At 36.5% G+C, this 22,844-nt stretch overlaps 1 protein-coding gene across 11 annotated transcripts in view; it reads left to right on the top strand.

Moving 5' to 3' along the window:
• The window catches only part of ESR1 (estrogen receptor 1), a 305,928-nt gene that overhangs the window by 148,865 nt on the left and 134,219 nt on the right, over window positions 1-22,844 (top strand). For all 11 annotated transcript variants that reach the window (XM_006915762.3, XM_015592380.2, XM_015592376.2 and 8 more), the window contains one exon: window positions 11,157-11,273. In XM_006915762.3, coding sequence (XP_006915824.1) covers window positions 11,157-11,273 — 117 coding nt within the window. The remainder of the gene's footprint in view (window positions 1-11,156; window positions 11,274-22,844) is intronic.

Below are 22,844 nucleotides of genomic sequence, written 5' to 3'. Positions count from 1 at the left end.
TAAATTTACCATGCAGAAAGTACACATAAATACAAAACCATTCTCCTTATGCGTAGGTCTTATTTTATCAAACAACCATCTTATAAAGGTTTACTGGCAATATAATTAATGAAAACTAACATTCATTCTTTCTTGTTATTCAAGCTGAGAAAGTAGACTGGTAGTTATTTCTAAGTCTGATAGACTATTGATTTATTCCCTCATTTCTGAAGTGGACTTAAATTAAAAAAAAAAAGCGACCAAACTCATGTATTAAAATGTGCTAAAGGAGCCCTCTGGCCATTGAATCAGAAGCACCTGCCTTTTCTTTATTACTTTTATCAGGATGCCTGAGAGGAACTTTCCCTTGGTGGTTAATTTTGGAGGGCTCCTGATGATAGATGAAACTCCTTATTTAGTGGTTGGATTGTCACATGTCTGCAAGGGAAGAACATTCAGGTGTGGCACCTTGAGGGGCATTCGTATTTCATACTCGAGATCTTAGTAAACGCTCTTTCCTCTCCCTCCTAAAGCACTGCACTGAGCCGGTGGTGGCAGAGTGGGACAGTGCACTTATTAGCGGTTCCAGGAATCCAGGGCAGGAGACGGCTGTGCTCAGGGTCTCTGAGCTTTACCCTCTTGCTCTGATCGCCAGACCATTTTCCTCTTACTTATTCTTCAGCTTTGGACAAGGCCAGTTTGAAACTGTTTCTACTGCTTTCAGACACCAGAATTTGAACTTTAAATGAGTCCAAGTAGGAAGAAAGCTTGGAGAACCCTCTGGAAATGGAGCAAAGGAGAGGGGTTTGGAGGTGAGCTGAATGCTGCCTGGCATAATCACATCAGTTGTCACACTGCTCCCCTTTGTTTGATGCTTACCGATTGTCCCAGAAGGAACAGTTTTGGAAAGTTCTTTTCTGGACTGCAGAACAATACTTGCTTACTTACTGAGCCCCAAGAGGCATTCTTGAAAGCAGTTTCTTGTCTCGGGTATTACAATGAGATGGTGGTCACTGGTTACATTATGTTTTCCTTTATTGCAGCTGTTGGTTTGATCCTGTGCCAGGTGCTTAAAACAATTGCGGTTTTGCAGCTGTTAAGCGAGGCTGGCCATGGAGAGGGGTCATGTTATTGCCTTGGTCAAAAGTTTTAGCAGACCGGGGTCTGATGAGGGCAAATCGTTAGAGGATTTCCTCTCTACTTCATTTTTATTTAGAAACTTTCCAGGACAATTATCCTTCCTAGAGCTCTTAAAAGTTTTTTTTTTTTCATTTAAAAATATACTTAGATGCAAATAATATTTTTGTTTCACTTAAAAATAAAGGCAAAATGCCAGTTGAGGGTGGTCGTTGTCACTGATATACTAGAGTTGACTAGCTGTGAAAATCTTAATTTGGGATGCATTATTTGGTCATGCCATTTTTATTTGTGTCATTATGTACAGATGTGGTTGTAAAATAGTTCAAACTATGGCACACTAAATGTCCTCACTAGATTTTTAGGAATGTCTTTACTGAGACAGCCAAATTCAATTTCATTTTGTTTGGCTCGTTGGCATTGGCTGTAAATCAGAGAATATTCATTTTAATATTTGAGTCAAAATTTATTTCCAAACGTAATACTATGGTAGTTCTTTCACAGAATGTAAATTTTCTTATTTATTTGCTCAACATCTTGCTTTCTACTTTCTCTTTCTCTTTATTTTATGCTGGAATGTGCTGAGAGTTCCAGGAAGGTTTTGCTAATGTTATGTCATAATCCACTGATGAATAAATTTCTGGTGGTTCATCTCTCATACCTTGAACTATGGAAGTGTTAGGTTCTGGAAATAATTTTATTGCTTCTTCTGAAATACCCTCCCTATGATATGATATAGTAATTACATTAAAGAATTATATTTTTATTATAGTATGACAATATTTATGCATTCTGATACTGTAGTGATGGAGTTTTTCCCATTTCACTAACTCTACCATGGTGTTCCTGGAGGAGCAAGGACTTTAGAATGAGACAGACTTGGGTTTAATCATGGCTCTGTTATCTATTAGCTAATTAATCTCTTGGGGATCTCAGTATCTGCTTCTGTAACATGGGAATTACAGTAACCTGACTTGTCGATTATGATGCTTAGATAAATAAAAGCTAAAGTCACCTAGCACAGTCCTGGTCCCTGGAAAATACCTCCACTTTATTTTTTAAAAATTGTGGTAAAATAAATATAACATCAAATTTACATTTTAATCACTTTTGAGTGTATAGTCAGAGGTATTAAGTATATTCACACTGTTGTACAGCCATCACCATTGTCCATCTCCAGAACTTTTTTATTATCCCAAATGGAAACTGTACTCATTGAACAATAGCTCCCCACTTTTTCTTCCTTATGACTCCTGGTAGTTCCTATTCTACTTTCTGTCTCTGTGAATTTGATTACTCTAGGTATTTCATGTAAATGGACTCATACAATATTTGACATTTTGTGACTTGCTTATTTCACTTGGCATAATGTTTTCAAGGTTCATTCATGTTAGAACATGAGTCGGAATTTTATTCCTTTTTAAAGTAGAATGAAATTCTGTATGTATGTACCACATTTTATCTTTACCTGTCAGTGGACATTTGGGGTTTTTCCGCTTGTTGTGTTGTAAATGATGCTGCTGTGAACATGAGTGTACAAATATCTGTTTGAGTCTCTGCTTTTAATTCTTTTGGGCAAAATCCACTCAGAAGTGGATTTTATGGATCATAAGATCTCCAACTTTATTTTGACATGACCTCCAAGACTCAGAATAGCCTGTTGGGTGCTTGCTTATTGATGCGCTACTGAAATCTCAAATACAATATGTTTAAAATTGTTCCACACTTCTTCCCACCACCTCCCAAATCAGATTCTTTTTCTGATTAATGATAAGAACAATTTTTAAGACATCCTGGCACAAACCACCAGAATTTTTGACTTCCTCCTCCTCATCCTCCTCTAGCCCGAAGATTTTGGCAAAGCTATTTCAAGCTTCTTCACATCTTCTCTCTTCCTTGCCCACTTTACTACTCAGAGATGATTAGTACATATTTTGGTATGATTTTTTCCATTGGTTTAACTTTGAATACTTTTAGTCCTTCATTTTTTTTTTAAATGAAAATCATATAGTCCCATTTTCATTAAAAAATCTTTTGAACTCTCTTTCTACACAAATTCCCAACTAATCTTCCTTTTTTTTTTTTTGCTAGTGGTACCCCAACAGCACTCCTGTTTGGACTAGTTCTTTGATTTTTACCTTGTAACTCCCATAACACTCTTCCCTTTGATCATGACAAATGACTGTGTGTGACAGGACCAAGATAAAGCATCACTCATAAGTCAGGAGTTGGAGTAGATGGAAGTAATGCAGGAAGCCAATATTTTCCTCAGGGTTCAAAGAAGAGCAAGACTTTGTTTCCTCTGCACAGTCATGTCTAAAGAATTGGACTGTTTATTTTTTCTCTGTGATCCAAGCCAAAATTTATTGCCCAAACTATTTAATATTGGTTTGGCCCTACATAGTGCATATCTTGCAGATGTGTTAAATAGAAGATAATAACACTTGACTCTATTAATTCCTCACTTTTTAATTTCTTGTGCATGAGCTTCTTAAGAAGCAGAACATTCAGTGGTCAACCAATTGCACACAATCATACCATTATTGCCTCTGGAAAGTAGATACAGTGTCTGAGTGAAGATCTTGCCCTCTAGGTAAACTGGGCCTTCCCAATGTCTGAAGGTCTGAAGGTGATTAGAATGGGTTGGAGTTTGACCTTTGGAATGAAGGAAACCTTGCTTCAAAACCCACTTCTGCTATTTGCTGGCTGTGTGGCTTTGAGCAGGGTTTATAGCTTTCATATCATTTTGCATCTGTAAAATAGAGATCGATATAATTCCTTCCTCATAATGTTGCTGGGGGATTAAACGAAATGATCCAGATATAACATAGTGCCTGGCATATCATGTTCAGTATCCAAAAGGGTCAGAGAGGATGGTGGTCAGACATCCTTATGCAGTTGCCCCAGTCAGAAACTGAGCGCAAGTGTAAGATAAACAAGCTGAGGTGGGCATCTGCTGGAAGCTCTCACTCAAGTTGGGGTAGTCGCTAGTTTACAGAACATCTCTTTAAATATTCATGAGCGTCTTTCCAATGCTTGAGCTCAAATCTATGTCTTGACATGTTTTCTGTACCTTAACACCTAAAGAAAAAATATAACCATTTGCTGATAAAACTAAAATGATATAGGTTTCCTTTTGGCCAAATACGCGTAGGGTCTTGTGACTTCGTATCACATTTAAAGGGGTATTTCACACTCTATATTTACATATTGATAATTAGAAGTAGAAAGGAATACTGATTTTGACATCTCATTTAGCACCTTAAACATTTGTGTACAGTTCCTGGGTACTTTAAATTTTAATAAATGCTAGTTAATTTTATGCAAATATCCAGCCAGAGCCTTTAATAAAGAGACTATAAACGCAGTCAGGCTTTATAGATGTTAACTCAATTTATGGATCCATCAGGTATAAAAGAATACGACTTTGAAAGTAAAATATTTTGTTGGAAATCTCCAGTGAGGCTTTTGGATAGAATTAGCTAAAATTGGCTCTTATTTGATTTGTAGGTGCTTAAACTTTGGAGAGCTAATTTATCTTTCATTTGAGAATTCATTTTCATTTCCATGCTTTAAAAATATGAACAGTTAGCTAAACGCTCATATGTATTTACAAAAAATGTGAAGTGTTTATTCCTTAATGGTGCAAAACCTTTTACTAGTTTTCATACTTGGCTTTTTGCCTAACCTCATGAAAGTCTCCTTGATTTTGATGCATTTTCCCCTTAGAGTACCCTGTCTATTTTTATTAAACTCATTTATAAAAATATCACAGAATAAGGGTTGATGTTATAGACATTGAAATGTTTTTGGTCATGAAGGCTGTGTGCTTCCCTCTGTGTTTTGCAAGCTTGGGGAGCACTTTAAAACATGTCAATTAGAAATAGAAATAGTTGGAAAACACAATTCAAGTACAATTTCTGATTCCACAAAGTTAGAAAGTAGTAAAAAAAAGGAAAAATATAATGACATACGCACTTATATCTGCATTACTGAAGCAAATTGATGTTCAGATTTATGTAATTTGATTGAAACAAATATTTTTGATATCTTTATCTTCAGCTGATAAGCCACAAGTAGCATACTTTGGATGTTAGCACTGGTTACTGGACAGTTTTTATAATCTACGTGTAGGAAACCCTTCGATCAAGATGTGCCATCTCTCCTACTAATACTTTGATGTTTTTAATTATTAATTTATAAGAATTTTAATTTTATATGGGAAGTAATAAAATGGACCCAATAGATTCTCAGCAAAACTTCTTTGATGATAATGGTGAGTGGGGAGATAAATCTAGGAAGTTATTAATTGCCTTGTAGGATCGAACTTCAGAAAAGTCAAAGAAGTTAAAAAAAAGTTAAATAACTATGAAAATTCATTATTAGTGAAATGAGCCATAGTAAAATGCACACAAAACCGAAATGTTAGAGAAAAAAGTAACATTTAATTCAGGTAAACATCTCTATGAAGAACAAGCCTTAATTAGAATATGTGGATTTTTATTTAGGGACAATTATAAAATACACTCATATTGGAAAACCAGCAAAGGCATCAAAATAGAAATAGTGGAGATAATTTATGTGTAATACAAGATCGTATTTCTTCTTGGCTCCTTGCATCTGGGAAGAGCTGCTCCTTTACGCTCATGTCTGGCTTCGCCCAGTGTTAAGGAGCTGACTCATCTCTCCCTTGACTGGTTTTGTGCTCCTAGTTAACCTTAGGACCAAGTCTCGTTCTTTTGGACTTGAATTCTGAGGTCCTGGGGGGTAGCAGCCATTGTTTTGTTCAGTGTCATCATGTTAGTCATTACTTTCTTTATAAAAGTCCAGTCTGCCCCCCAGGAGACTCGTGTTCCACAGATGGGGTTTTGGGGTGGGGGCTGAGGGATAACAGGGAGTTATAGCAATTTCATTTCATTCCAATAACAAATACTTGTTGAGCTCCACTATGTGTCCGAGAATGTGCTGGGCACAGAATAGATAGTGATAAATGAGATAGATATAATCCAGTCCTTGTCAAGACTAAGGTAACGTGGGGGTTGAGATAAGCAGTTAAAGTCCTCTGTAGTGAGCACCACGACAGGACAGAAGGTAGGCATCATTAGAGAGGCAGAAAAGATTTCTCAGAGGAGTAAGTATTTCAACTGATATACCTGAAAAATGAATAGGAGTCAGTTGGGCCAACGATAGTCAAAGTGTGTTCCCAGAAGAAAGAAGTGTAGAGTCCCAGGGGTGAGCAGGAGCATGGAATGTTTGAACAGAAAGATACAGCTATAACTTGTATGGGATTTAGAGAGTAGTGAGCGAGAAGGCTAGGAAAGGAGGTAAGGGCTGATCAGGAACAGCTGGGTAAAATGTCTCAAGGTATTTAGATCGTATTCTTAGAACTTTGAGGACCATCAGAATATTAAAGGAAGATATAGTGACCTGATGGTGTGTGATTTTAGAAAAACACTCTGACAACATGGTGGGGAATGATTGGCAAGGGAAGGCTGGAGGCAGGGGTGGCTTAGTGGGCTGTCGCAGTAGTCTGGGAAGGAGATGGTATCGGCAATGGTGGTGATGGCGGACCCGGGGCAAAATTGATTTTGCTTTGAAAAAGGATTTAAAAATAATTGATTTGATCAGTACGTGCCTGTCTGTGGGGGCTTTGAATGAAGAAAAGGGTAGGGTAACACCCACATTTCAGGCTTTGTGGTGTGGTAGTGAATAGGAACAAATTAGGGAGGAAAGAAGATGGGCAGTTATGTTTGGGACACATCTGTCTTGAAGAGTCTGAGAGATGGTCAAGTCCAGAAGGACATGGGCTAGTGGGTACACAGGTCTGAGGCAGCTCCCAGACTGTACTGAGGCGAAAGTGTGACGAAAGGAAGGATACACAAAATTAAGTTCCTCTCGGCTACTGCTTGTTTTATTATATTTTTTTAGCTTTATTAAAGTATAATTGACAAATGAAATTCTAAGATACTTAAAGTGTACAATGTGATGATTTGATCTTTGTATACATTGTAATAAGATCTGCCTTTGAGTTAGTTAACATATCTGTCACCTCATATATTTATTCTTGTTTTTCTGAGAACGTTTAAGTTTTACTCTCTTAGTAAAGTTCAATTCTACAATAGAGTCTTATTAACTATAGCCACCATGTTATACATTAGATCCTAAGACCTTATTCGTCTTATAATTTAAAAATTTGTACCCTTTTACCAACATTTTCCCATTTCTCCCACCCTCCCCCCACCTCCAGGCCCTGATAACTACTTTTCTACTCTATGAGGTCCACTTTAAAAAAAAATTCCATCTATAAGTGATACATGCAATTTATCTTTCTCTGCCTGGATTATTTTACTTAACACAACGCCCTCCAGTTTTATATGACAGGATTTCTTTCTTTTTTTAAGGCTGAGTAATATTCCATTTTTTTTTTATCTATTCATTGACAGATACTTAGGTTGTTTCCATACCTTGGCTATTAAAGGTAGTCCTGCAATGAACATGGGGGTGCAGCTATCTCTTCGAGATCCTGATTTCATTCCTTTCAGATAAATACGCAGAAGTGGGATTGCTGAATCATATAGTAGTTCTATTTTTAATTTTCTGGGGAACCTTCATATCATTTTCCATAGGGGCTGCATCAGATTGCATCCCCACCAACCATACATGAACGTTCCCTTTAATCCACATCCTCACCAGCTTCTCTCAATTTGCTCAGTTTTTATCTTTCTTTTAAATATGGGTCATTGCTCATTTTTTTTTTGTAACTAACAAATATAGACTTTCTCTGTGATGAGAATAATGCAGAAACAGCTGCTACTGAAAGAGGAAAAGCAGGAAGAAGAGGAAGAACAAAAAGTCAAGGGAAAGCACCCCAGAGAAGCCTGGAGAAAAGCTGTAGTGAGCCCTTCTATTGCCCCGGAAGCTGTGGATTAGCCTTCTAATTCCGCTCACAGGTGTCTTCTCTCCCCTCTCCTCATGTTTCCTGCATGTTTCCTGCCTCTCCCTCCACTTCCTATTATTCAAAACCTACATTGGTCCAAAGGCTTTTTATTTTCATTTTTTGGTGGGTAAGAAAATAGTGGTTATTGCTCCAAAACTTCACCTTAACCTCCACCCTTTGCGCCTCATCGGAGCGGTGCAAAAGGATCTTTTGGGCTGGGCTGGTCACAGGTGTACAGTGTTTATCCGTCTCTTTCATCTGTCTCTTCTGTAGAAACACTGTATGTGTCATTGGTATGAGTTGTGTTTTAAAAAATGAACTTGACTTCAACACGATTTTCTCTTGCATTGTTTTCACAAGACCAAATAAGAAAATTTAAAATAGAAGATTTTTCTTGAAGAAACTTAATTGCTTTAATAACATACCTTTACCAAGTTATACTCAGGAAACACAATGGCTTTGTTGTTTTCCTCTTTCTGATGTAAGTTGAAGACTAACAAATAGTTATTGACGGTGTTTGGTTAAGAAAAATTTGTTTTAATTGCATATGTCAATTGTGTACCTATTAATTTTTTTGTTCTTGCCAATTTAACAATTTTTAATTTTAATGTGTTTTGGGCAGGCGAAAACCCAGCTTTGTCACAAAAGGTTTGTGTTATGAACCTGATTCTGTTGGACAGCTATTTTTCATTCTTGTTAAAGGATAAATTCACTGCACAAATGAGTATTTTATGTGTTAAACATGTTAATTCAGCAATTTCATGTGGTTCTGTAAAGATATACCTCTACAAAGGAATGACCAATCCAAACAACCTTTACCCAGTTGGTCTCCGACCCAATTCAATTCTCCCATCTCGTGGCTTGCAAAACAACTGGCTTTTGGGAGAGAAAGTGAATCAAAGCGATTTTTGGTTTGACTGATGATTATTTTCTTCTGAAGCTTAATATAAACTCATTTTTAAGAGTTACAATAAATCAGCATGCACTGCATAAACACCATAGGAGACCAAACACTAAAAGCTTCTTTGAGGTATTAGAAGAATACACCTTCTGCTTAGAGTTTACAGGTGCCCAGGTAAATTTTGTTTCTGGTTCTATCATTTCCTCAATTTGCCCCTATTAATGTGGACAGTTCTGAAAATAATAACTATGCCTGGATATTTGAGGTAGAATGTGGTTTCTTAAAAGTTTATAAGTTATAAGTTTATAAGTCTGCTGACCAACCAGTTGATTGGTTCCTGTTATGCAATGGAAGAATGCAGATGTCGATTCGATCTGAAGCCGGTTTATACACTGGCTTTTGCAATGTATATTTAAAAATAGCCAAGTTTTACGAGACCAGCACTTGTCAAGTCTTCACTCCACCCTATTCTAGTTGGGACTTACCTTAAGTTAAATAAAGAACTAAGAGTGCTGTAGTTAAAACATTTCACTACGTGTTGCATCTTGCTCTTAATAAATGGGAAAATAGAAACTTAAAGAGAGAATCTGAATTAGAGGGTAAAGTATATATACTCACTTCTTTTTTATTTTTATTTTTTGAGGATGGGAAACCTATTTTAAAATAGTACATATTGTTTCCTTAATCTAAATTCATGACCTTTCCTAAGGGATCTAAATTTAGACTTACATAAATGGGCTTCTTTATTAAAAATTCAGTGCTTATTTATGAAATTTAATATTCTGTACACTATAATCCAGACTTCTTCTGATGGATAAAGAAATGGAAGTTCTTTCTAAATCTTAGAGCACAAACTTCATGTAGGTAATTGGATATATGTACCTGAGGGAAGAGGATTGGGTTAGGAGTCATCTGTGAGTCATCTGCATTTGTGAGTCATCTGCTTTCAATGACAGTGGAAACCATAGGTGTGAGATACTTTCTCTTGTGGGAGAATATGGAGTTGTACAAAGAGTAGAGGGCCTGACACTGAGCCCTGTGAAGCTCTGGCTTAATATTGGGTGGAGTGAATCTAGCTTAATGTTGGGAAGCCACATCCTGAGAGGTGGAAGGAACTCTGGGAGGGTTTTCATGTTACGGAAGCTAAGGGAAAAGAGAAAAGCATGTTTCAAGAGGGAGGGAGGAATCATCAGGTGCTTCTGATAGATCCAGTGTGAAGTGGACTGAAAGTATCTGTTGAATATAGCAGTAGGAGTCATCAGTGATACCAGGGGATCTGCTTTTGTAGGGCAACTAAGGGGGAAAACAGATTGGTGGGAGTTGAGCAGTGCAGGAGAGGTGAAGGAACAGAGACCTCGTGTGCAGACATCTTTGAGAGCTGAGCTGAGGAGGCGCAGGATGTAAGATGGACGTTTGAGAGTGATGTGAGGTCAAGAGAGACTTTCATGTAATAAAAGCCAATGAGAAAGAAAAGCATCTGGGCAAGAGAGATTCAATAAACAAGAGAAAATAAAGAGGACTTATAATAAAATAACGGTCACAACAAAAATAATATTTATTGAGTGCTCACCACATCTGGGGCACTGTGATAAGCCCTTGACAAATATTCTCACATTTAGTTCTTAGAATAATGTTATGTAGTGGGTACCACTATTTTCCCTAGGTTAAACAGGAGGAAAGTGAAACCTAGAGATGTTGACCAACTTGCTCAGTGTTCTCCATCTAGTAAGTGATGGACGAACTTATGAACTTAAGGAGCGAAGTTTGCCCTGCCCCAGCTTGCCACTCCGTTGACTTGAATGTAGGTGTCCAAGCTGAATTTGAATACCTACTTAAAGACAATAATTTTAGCTAGTGGCCTGGGCATTTAAAAAAAAAAAGTTTTATCTGCTGAGAGAACTTAACTGTGAGTGTATATAAAACATCATACCTCAAATTATAAGCTGTATGAATTGAAGGTGATTTGCCCAAAGAACTCCCAAAGCAATTGGCTAAGGCAGAAATTAAGTGGAGGGTTTTTTGTTGTTGTTTTTTTGTTTTTGTTTTTGAATTTAGAGAAGGACAGAAAAAAGATGGCACGCTGAGGTAACAACACGGTAATGCCAAAGTGATAGAAAAACATCCTCCAGACAGCTTCCCTGTAGATTCCGACTGGCTAAGTTTCCTAAAATAATATTAATTCTGTCGTCTTGCTTTTAATAGGACATAACGACTACATGTGTCCGGCTACCAACCAGTGCACGATCGATAAAAACAGGAGGAAGAGCTGTCAGGCCTGCCGGCTGCGCAAGTGCTATGAAGTGGGCATGATGAAAGGTGGTAGGTACCTTCTCCGCAGAGTGCTCGCCCGCCATGGACGTCCGTGTTTACTACCCTGCAGGGGCCATTTCTGTTCCAATAAGCATGAGAGTTCAGTGTTTTCTCTTCGAATTAATTAATTTAACCATCCATAATAATTTAGTGTTTTCTTTTCTAATTAATTTTTTTCCTGTTCTTATTTTTCTTTGCAACGAAAGTATTTTTACAATACATTTTATTTAAAAAAAAATGTGAAGTGGCTAGAACCGGAAATTCTAACATGACATTTCACGTTTTATATTTTAAATGTAAATAATTACATTTCAAATCAAAGGTGTGTGGGAGGTGGTGGTGGAAGGAAAGGAACAATGCTCAGGGAGTTATTCTAGAAACATGTTTCAGTTGCTGTTTATATTGCTAATACCAGAAAAATGGTTATCTGAGAATACACTTTCCCTAAATTGGGACTTGTAAATGTGGAAGCTAAATAGCTAATTTATAATCTTTCAATCTCTTAGTATCTCTTAGGGAATGGGAATTTCAGTCAAAAGGGAGCTTTTCCTTTAGAAGTCGAGTCAACCAGCAATTCCCATAATCCCAGCTTCTAGCATGGCACCGAGAATCATGAATGAGGACCGAACACTAACCCATCACAGGGCGCTCAGGATCTGTGCCCATGTGCTTGTGCTTTGTGGCTGTGTGTGTGTGTGTGTGTGTGTGTGTGTGCACACGTGCGCATGGGTGGTTTTCTGTCGCCTCATGTATCCAGTCTTCTGGTGTTCTTGCATGGAAATCCAGTGTCTGCTTGGGGAGTAGGTGCTCCATGAACGTGGTTGCCTGATTGATCTCCTTGCATTCTTGGGGGTCTCGTCTTGAAGAACACTGCTTCTAGTCTTTGGTAACCTTCAAAATACAGGGAAAGAACAAATAGGAAATGTGTAGTCAAAATAAAGTCATGGGTGCACTCAGTGTTTCAGGATGATACCGAGGGAAGAGACGGATGGTGCTGTCTGCTGGTCATAACGGGGAAAAGCTTTTTGAAGGAGACAAGGCTTGGGATGAGTTAAGGAGAACAAAGTTGCAATGCCAAAAAAAAAAAAAAGGTGCATTAACAGAGGGCCAATAACCTTTAACTCATTCATACTTGGACAAAGGGGGAAGCAGAAGGCAAATCAAGAATGGAGATCAGGACGAAGGCACGCCTGATTGTGGAGTTTACAGTCAAAGATCCTTAGAGTCCATGGTCATAAAGAAATGAGCAGGGCAGATTGAGATTTTGAGTACAGCATTTGAAATAAATTCTCTTGAACAGATGAAATGTTGAATTTACTATGCATTGTATGAGCTGTGACTATATGTCTTGATGTCTGAAAAAGCAGCTTTAATTCAAAGGGTAATGAATTCCAAAAATTTAACACCCACGTTCAGAAAATGACACTTTGAGTCATAAATGGATTAAATATTTAAGGAATTCATCTTTCTTTGTATTGTTGGAGAATCAGCCTTAATTAAATGCAAAAAGTTTCTTAAGGTAACTTGATAAGTGACAGGAATATAACAACTACATGTAAAAAAATTTAATTTGAAACAGCGGAGTTTAAATTGGATATTCTTCTTTGGAGATTGTAGGTAGATTAAGCCCAGTCTCTTATATTCCCTCTGAAAAGCTGAAATAATCAATTTGTGAGTATGTTCAAAACTTTTTTTTTCCTTCTAGGGTACCCATGCATTGACCCTACTTCATAAAAACAGTTGTTTTTCCTAATTAATATTTAGATACAGTCTGGCTGCATAAATATAAATTATGCATACCCATTTTTAATCTAACAAAAATTTTAATATGCAAAGACATAATACAAGTCTTCTACTATTTTCAAATAGGACTCTAGATAATTTAACTTCACACAGCCAGTCTGTGTGTCTACACACATAATTGTACATGTCTATTTACAACTGTAAAATATATATCTGATTTTGTTCACTGCTGTTTTCGTCTTCTTGGTCTATTATAACAAAGTCTGTACACAGGGGGCTTGAACAACAGAAATTAACTTTCTCACAGTTCTGGAAGCTAAAATCTAAGATCAGGGTGCCAGAAAATTTAATTCCTGGTGAGACCTTATTTCCAGGCTTTTACCTGGCTGCCTTCTGGCTGTGTCCTCACAGGACCTATTCTCTGTGCGAGCCCAGCCCTGATGTTTTCAATTCTTATAAAAACACTGTCATATTGGATTTGAGCCCAACCCTTATGGCCTCATCTAATCTTTATTACCTTTTTAAAGACCCTATGTCCAAATGCAGTCACATTCTAGAGTACTGGGTTGAATTTGGTGGGTAGGGGACACAATTCAGTACGTAACAATATCCCATAAAGATTCCTTGGTGGTTGTTCAGTATCTGTCTACATTTAATGAAAACATGTGTCTTTCTGGCAGCTTGTGTATGTGTATATGTTTTATAGCAGTCTTTAAAGTTGTAAAACTATGGACTGTGAGTATACCTCATTATAATTATATATAAGTAGTTGCCATCAGGCACTATAATTTATTGTATTTTCTGCAACACGTGATACCACACATAACCTCATGACACCTTGTATAACAACTCCCAGAATCTCATTGAATGAAGACTTAATTTATAACTGGAAGTAAATTATAACTAACTATGAAATCTGAAGTTACTTGTACAGAACAGCTGTGTTTGAATAAATCTTTACACCATTTTTCTAATGGTTTCACAAGAATCCAGTTTCTTAACCAGGCTAGACACCAATTAGAATATCGAATCTCTACCCATGAAATAAAATGTTTGGTTCCAGATAAAAGAGAGAGAACCAGATACCTGCCCCCTCCTTTAATACAAGGCTAGATAAATTTATTGAAGTGTTGTAAAATTTGAAAGAGTACATGATTTATCTACATGAGCACATTATTTTAATCTATTATGTTGCTTACTGTATCCTGATAATCCCAACAACATTATTAGATTTGGTTCTGAGCCAAGGTAGCTTGATAACCTGGAGGATTTAAGATGTGCTTTAGGGCAGCAGTTCCCAACCTTTGTAGCAACAGGAACTGGTGCTCTTATGAGAATCTAATGCCTGATGATCTGAGGTGGAGCTGAGGCAGTGATGCTAGCGCTGGGGAGTGGCTGCAAACACAGATGAAGCTTTGCTTGTTAACCCCACCACTCAACTCCCGCTGTGCAACCCAGTTCCTAACATCATAGGGGGACCCCTGCTTTAGGGAATGCATTTTCCCATCTTAGTGCATGTGCTGGTTTTTCTGCCTGGGTGGCTTTTTCCTATTCATCTGTCTCCTTCCCCTTTAACTTTGCATGGCAGATTCAGCATCTCCTCTCCAGGGAGGCCTTCCCTGTTGCCTCACACTGATTAGTTCCCTGTATTCTACTTTTTGTGGTACAAACTCTTCTCTGAGCTCTTGTCACTATTATTATTAGATGTTCAGCATCTGTTCACAAACTCTGTGATGGCAGGGGCTGTCTCTGTCCTGTTTGTTGATCTGGCACAGAGTAAGTCACAAAGTGAGTGTTCAAGAAATTTTTCGCATGAGTTAATGAATGAACTCAATTTATTTAAATAGTTATTTGTTTAGAGTCTTTAGGGGTCAGCTCTCATGGAGAGAGTAAGCATCAATAAGACCCTAATCCCTTCCATCAATGTCCTCACTCTAAAGAGAACATTTGTACATAAAACAGAAGTTGAGATTGCATTAAAAGGGAAAGATGAAAAGAAAAGACCAGTGGCCAATGGAAGTTCAGAGTGTTAGTCAACCACTCTTGAGTTTAGTCTAACCCAGAAGATTACTCAGACCACCTGACCTCCAACGTGTATGTCGTTATCTAGGACTTTGACATTCTGGTTTGTTTTGGTGGAAAGGAGAAGACTTCAGAGGTGGAATTCCTGGTCCAAATACTGGCCGCTCCTCAAACTTGCTGTTATAGTCACTTTTATGAGCTTCGCTATCCTCAGATGTAACGTAAAAATAAATAATTTCTACCTAACGAGTTTATTGTGAACATCACAATTCATAACATGTGAAAGTACTTTATACATGTGAAGTGCCACGCAAGTGTGAGCTATTATATCTTTTCTGTCTTAAAAATAATTTCTGTTTTAGTTAAATACTCAGCACAATTGGACTAAGTATAAATATCAAATTCCTTTTTGGGGAATAAAAACCTGTCTCGGACACACTTGCTTTTTTTTCTTTTTTTCTTTTTGGTGTCGTATGCTTGATATGGTTTCATGATGAGTGAGATTTATTGTTTATCATTTTATGATGCCAGAGATTTACACAAACTTGAGAAAATTCTTTCCTCCAAATAGACTCAGAAGTGGATGGCAAGGTTTTCATTTTTCAGATGAGGAAATTGGCACACAAATTAAATGATGTGCAAGACTCATGTGCTGCCCATTCTGATTGTTTCCTTGTGACACATTAAGAAGAAATTTGAGATAGGGTAATAATCGCCGACTAGTCATTATTTTGATGACAGTTTTGCAGTTTAATTTTGAGGAATAGTCTAAAACAATAAATAAACTTAAAAAAATAAATGTTACAGTTTTGGGGAAATATATGTTATGTGACCAGAATAACACAGGAACCTGATGAAGAATTGGAAAATAAATTATCTCCTTGTTGCCTAAGATTAATGTTTACCCTCATGACTTATTGTAATTTGTTTTAGTGGTAAGGTGAACTCCCAATCTAGAAAATTAGGTTTCCTTTAATCCTTCATTGGCTGTCTTTTACCAAAAGTTATCGACTAATTATTAATACTAATAACAGTAGAACCAAATCAATGAATTAAAACTGCAAGTGTGAATTACTTTCTTGGGATTGTCCAGTAATTCTTGGGAGAATTGTAGCTGCATGTAGAGCCAAGCTTTTTCAGAAGGCAGAGCTGGAAGTTCATGTTTAGGATTTGACTTAAGAAAAATATTAAAATATTAAAGAAAAGTTAATTGCACTTGACCAAAGAAATTCTGGTTGTTTTAAGCAGCAACCAATGTATTTATATTAAAAATAATATTTATATTAAACACTTATCTTATTCAGATTATAGATATTTATTTTATACAAAATTTCCTCATATTATCATTTTTCATTTGCAAATAAATATACTGAATAAAGTCCTTGAATCACATATAGAACCTTAAAGATTAATAAATCCAATGTTTTACAGTGTTTAAAGCAAACTCTTCTTCCACAAGCAGTAGCAAACTCTCCGTCTATGAAACAGATCAAAGCTGATTTAGCATAGCCTCTCTTCACTCAGTGTGGTACTCCTGGGAAACCATCTGAGAACCCTAGGGCTTCAAAGAATAGTTTGTAAACCACTGGTCCAATCTAACCCCTTCATCTTCCAGATAAGAAAACTGAGGCTCGAAAGCTTAGGTGACTTGATCAAAGTCTCAGAACTATCTAGCAGAAGAGTTGAGCCTAGAAGCCTAGATTCTAGATGCAGATCTCTTTCTCTTTCCATTACAGCTCTTTATGTTACCACTCACATTTAACATGAATAATAATTGATTAAAAATATAGGTGGCACATAACTAAGTGAATGCATACAAATACATGCATATACTCCAGAGAGAAGAAATCCTGAGTAAAAGAAATTATTTTATTCTATTCTTCCAGATAACATGATGATACCAAGACTTCAGTGATCTATTGACCTTGGGGAGCTAAGGGAATTCAGCCTAAGAGGCTCCTAGCTACCCTGTGGATAGCTTTCTGTTTCTGCTTTAGAAGTGTTGGCAGCAATGGTAGTGGTAGGGGATGTGCAATGTGTCGAGTCTAACTTTGGGTAGAATTTAAAGGAAAGAGGAGGTGGGTAATGACCTTGGGGTCAGAAAAGATGAGTGGTAAGAAACCAAGATATGGGAAAGATACAGGAATCATAGTGATGAGATTCCAAGGAGAAATGACATGACCAATTAGTTATCCTCTTCGTGATTTGGTAAAATTAAAATTGATGTCCTGATACACAGTGCCTCAGCCACCTAATAGGGATGGAGGCAGGTCAACATCGCTGTCTGTTAGTTTAGTTGGGGAAACATGATGGCAGGTAGTCTAATGCTTCGTTCTCTGCAAAAACTATGCTACCTTTGATGTCTTAATGTAGACTGAGTGACTTTCTTACAAATTTGGCAGGGTATGATGGCATGAGCTCAATTCAAAGATTGAAGCCCTACTGACCCCTCCATCAAAACTGTGTTTGTCAGGGTTGCCAGTGACCTTCGTGTTGCAGAATCCAAGTCAATTCTCAGTCCTTATCCTGACTGATTAGCATCATTAGGCACAGTGGATAATTCTCTCCTCCATAATGTGCTTTCTTTGTCTTGGCTTCCAAGGCGATACACTCTTTTAGTTTTTTTCCTACCTCACAGGTCACTCTTTCTAGGTTTTTGTATATTTCTCCTCTTCTTTCCTGACCTCCTAATGTTGGAGAAACCCAGAGTTTAGTCCAGGAACCTTTTCTCTGTACTCACTCCTTGGTGATATCATCCAGTCCCATGGCTTTAAATACCAGTTCTATGTCAACAGCTCTCAATTTTATGCCTCTAGCCCAAACCCTCTACCAAGCTCCTGATGTGTCTTCTTCTCTTGAATGTCTAATACACATATCAAACTCAATTTGTTCAAACCTGAATTCTTTATATTTCCTCTCAAGTATGCTTTATCTGCACTCTTTTCCATCTTAGCTAATAACTTTATCTTTTGAATTGCTTAAGCCAAAAAAATTAAGTTATCCTTGACTTGTCTTTTTCTCCCACACTTCATATTCAGGAAATTATGATAGCTCCACCTTCAAATATTTTCGGAATCTGACCACTTCTCTTCACTTTCGCTGTTGCCACTCTGGTCTGAACCACCATCATGTCTCCCCTCTTATTGCTGAAGCCATACCTGCTTTTCTGTTTGCTTCCCTAGAGTCTATTTTCCCTCTGGATGCATTAAAAATGGAAATCAAATCATACCATGACTCTTCTCAAAGGCTTGCATGGCTTCCCATTTCACTCAGCCGATGCCATTACAGGGGCTGTATGACCCTGTGTCATCTGCTTTTTCCCCACTTTTACTTTTCACTTCTTTTTTTATTACTCTCTCTCTTGCCCACTCTGCTCTAGCAACGTGGGCATTCTTACATGTCGGGCACACTTCTGTCTCATAGCATTTACTCTAGCTATGTCCTTTCCCTGGAATAACATTCCGCCAGATGTTTGTTTGCCTGGCTCCCTTCCCTCCCTCAAAATATTTGATCTGTTATCAATTTATCAGTGAGGTTTACCCTGACAGTTCTTTTTAATAGTGCAATTTGCTTTGTTCATGCATCCCACAATACTCTCAATCTCTCTACACCCCTACCTTGCTCTACTTCTGTATTCTTCTATTGCATTTCTACCTTCTAATACACCATATAGTTAATTTTTAGATTATATTTACAGTTTGATGTCTGTCTCCCTTACTAGAATGTAAGCTCCAGATGGGAGTTTACAAATAAATAAAACATGTTTGTATATTTTGCCCACTGATATACTGCAAGCACTTAGATTAATGCCTGCATATAATAGGCAGTCAATAAATAGTTGTGGCATGTATGAATTAATAGAATGAATAAAACTGAAAGTACATTTTAAGTTTACATTTATGAATAAATTGAGAGTCAAGGGTCTTGTTTTTCTAATTAAGAGAAAATATCTACTTGAGAGTTAAAACCTGTATAGTAGTTAGCCTTCACTGCATGCCAGAACCTTGCCTCAAAATCTCAATGGCATACAACAATAAGCTTATATTACTCACATGTCAGGGAGATCAGCTAGGAGACTACTGAGTTTGGCTGGTTCACCCACATATCTGGTGGTTAGCTGGCTATTTTGGCTACAGCAACCGGGATGACTCGGTTTTGCTTCACATGTTTCTCATCCTCCAGCAGACTAGTCCAGGCATGTTCCCATGGTAATGGCAGAGGTGCAAAGGAAAGCCAGCCCCAGATCACAAGCCCATTTCTAACGTTTGCTTGCATTATCTGATGCATCCATTGGGCCAAAACAAGTTAGGAAGCTGAATCCGTAGTCTGTGTGAGAGGAGGCTTCGGTTATATGGCAAAGGTTGGGAAATTGGGGCCATTTTTGCAATCCATCACAACCAGAAATATTAGCTTTTCAGAATTTGGACTAAAAAATAATAACAGTGTCATAGAATCTTAGGGAGAGACATATGGGTTTATTTACTCTTCTTTTCCACTCAGTGGAGGAATCCCCTACGTAGCAACCTGACAGCATGGGTTAGAGTGTTGAATACAGATGTGTATTGTATTTTTATGCTTCTCATATACATGACGAATTGACACAATAAGGCAGAAAAATCCAGGAATAGATGTGAGCCAGTACTTCCAGGAAAATATGGGCTGGTTTCAGATGTGCTAGATTTCACTAAGTTACTTAGATGTAGGTTTACTGTGTGCATGTACGTGTTATAATTGCTTATGAATGAATATTAAAATGTAATTAAAAGTAAGGCTACTTTAATATTTTAGTAGAAGTTCACTGGATATATAAAATTAAAGAACATTGATAATTATACCTTTACTTTTATTAAAGTTACAGTTGGAATACTGATTTAATTATTTTTATAATGGAATAATTTGATTGCTTATTTAGAGGTGACTTCGATTCTTAAAGGATGAAAAGAAAGATCTTTATTTACCTTTCCAAGAATGACCATGTCTCAACTTCTTGTTAGAAGAAATGCTGACAGTTTTTAAGGCCCGGCAAAAATTTCAGAAAGGATCTCTCTTGTTCTTATAATCTACTTTTGCAAAATTAAATTGTTCTGAAAATGATGTAAGAACCCTTTCTGCGGATAGAACTTAAAAAGTTAAGAACTTTGGGGGCATAAATTATATGAAAGTGGGGAGAAGGGAGGTAGGTATGGGTAAAAGGGTAAATATATGGTGACAGAAGAAAATTTAACTTTGGGTGGTAGACACACAATGCAATATACATATGAGATATGATTGAATTGAACACTCGAAACCTGTCTAATTTTCTTAACCAATGTCACCCCGATAAATTTAATTTAAAAATAAATGAATAAAGTAAAGGAGATCGATATTCTAAAAAAAATTGTGTGAATGCCTTGCTGCTTTTAAATACTGTAAGCCTAAGACTTAATGAATTTTCATGTATTTACTTTTGTTATAATAATTGTGATTAGGATAATGAATGGTGTTTAGAGCTGAAAGAACTTAAAGGTCACCTAGTCCACCTCTTTGTTTTGCAGCCCATTGTTCTTGTCCAAGTCACACAGCTAGTTAATCGCTCAGACAAGAAGCCAAGACTCCTAAATCCTGGTTCAGTGCTCTTTTCATTGTCCTGCACTGCCTCGCTGACCTAAGCGATTTAGATCGTCATGAAAGATAGAAACATACATAAATAAGATATTAATATCACAGACCAAAGTTATGACTTAGGAACAATTACTAAGGATGCAAAATACTACTCTGCAACAATAACATTAATCGACACATTTGGCTTAGTTGCACAGCTGAAATACAAAAATTAGTTTATATGGAGAGTGTGGTAGATATTTTTAAAAGAATTACTTAATATTTAATTACTTAATATTGGTAAATAATTAACTTAAAGAGAACATTTTCTCTTGAAGGCTAAAGGTTTTCACTATTTTTAGATAACAATTTAAATATTTATTATAAAGCCTTTCTTTTTATTTTTTAATGTTTAGATTATCCTTGTATCAAAAAGAGCTAACATTGTCAGGTAGAAGGAAGCTTGGCTTACTTGGTCAAGTGTCTGAGTCTAGTCAAGTGTATGTCTGGCTCTTCCAAAGACCCTTGGGCAGATCACTTAATTTTTCTGAACTCAGTTTTCACTTCTGAAAAATATGGGCTCAGGACTCAGCAGTCTCTATGGCATCTTTCAAGTCTTAAATTTTATGTTTTATGATCTAAGTTCAGATTCATAATGGAAAGGTCAGAATGTAAAATTAAAGGGAGTGAAAGTGAATTTCCAGATTTGAGGAATGACCTCAACAGCTATCATAGTTACATGTCAAGCTAAATTTGTAGAGCAACTAGCGACAGGAAAAACCTGCCGAAATAGACAAAGGTACAAATCTGTTCTCGTCATTAATTAGCATGGGGAGTGACTCTCTTCTGAGTTGGGAGTGTCACAAAAATGAGTATGATGGTGAAAGTCATATGAGCAGATGGCTATAATATTATTATAAATTATTTAGCCACATAAAAGAAAGGATTCAAGAACAAAGTTTTCTGAAATAGGACTTTGAGAAGAGAGCTAAGCTCTTTTCTGTTATTAGAGATCTCATTGTCATATCTAAGACTCGAGTCCCAAGAGCTGGTGGAATTTTCTAGTTTCTGCCTTGTGGAACAGAGAAAAGAAGAGGCCAAAAACAGAGTGAATTTTGAGAGGTTTCTGATTAAATATCACATAAGCCAGTCTGGTAATGTTTGCTTGAAAACTTATCCAGTAGGTATAAACCAACATACTTGTGGTCAGACTTTTTTGGAAATCACAGAAATATATGCCAGCCCTGAGAGAACATTGATTTTTCAGTTTTTTTTTATATATTCTGAATTCTAATTTTTAATTTATTTTATGTATTATAAATGGATTAATCTAGTATGTTGCTTATCTTTGCTTTGTTTATGGTATCATCTGTTTCATTTTTAAGTTGTGGAATTTGTCATACTTTTTCATTATCAGAACTCATTTATGCTTTCAGTTCTGTTTCATAAATCCTTCCCTACTTGGACTCATTATAAAGTTATTTATCTATATTCTATTTTAAAAGTATTAAAGCTTTTTTTATTCACATTTTGTTACTGATTTCACTGGAAAGAAAATTTTGCATATGACATGAGGTATGAATATAATTTTAGTTTTTCCATCTCTATAAAAAAATTGTTCTAGAGCTATTAATTAAATAATACGCTCTTTCCTCATTCATTTGTAAAGCAACCTCTATAATACACGAGGTTCTCCTATATGAGAAAATTTGATTCTGAGCTCTCTTTGCTATTTCTTTCCTTTATTGGTCCATGCCTTCACTACAAACACGGTTTTAATTTTCATAACTTTGTAATTACTTTGACTTTATAATCCTTCTTGAAAAGGAATTTGTTCTTTAAAATTGTTTTGGCTATTTATGGCTATTTTTGCTTCCAAAGGAATTCTTAAATCAACTTTTAATGAAATTGCATTGAATTTATAAATTAATTTAGGGGGGACTGACATAGTTAGGATCGTCTTTCCACCCATTAACATTATAGAACTCTTCATTTATTTTAGGTCTTTTCAAATGACTTTCACTAATACTTTCAATTTTCTCCATAAGGTCTTACATATTTTAAAAAATTACTCATAGCTATTTCATTTGACTGATATTTTAAAGACAAAACTTTAAAAAAATTATATGATCTTATTGTTCCAGATATGTCATATATTTTGAAAAAATGTACAATTTGGGATTACATTGCCTATTTACTAATATTTTCCCATGCTATTAAGTATCCTTCAAAACA

This window comes from Pteropus alecto, unplaced genomic scaffold (genome assembly GCF_000325575.1).
Source record: "Pteropus alecto unplaced genomic scaffold, ASM32557v1 scaffold176, whole genome shotgun sequence".
Taxonomy (NCBI): domain Eukaryota; kingdom Metazoa; phylum Chordata; class Mammalia; order Chiroptera; family Pteropodidae; genus Pteropus; species Pteropus alecto.
The sequence above is the reverse complement of the archived record's forward strand: the minus strand, read 5'-3'. Positions and strand labels throughout refer to the sequence as shown.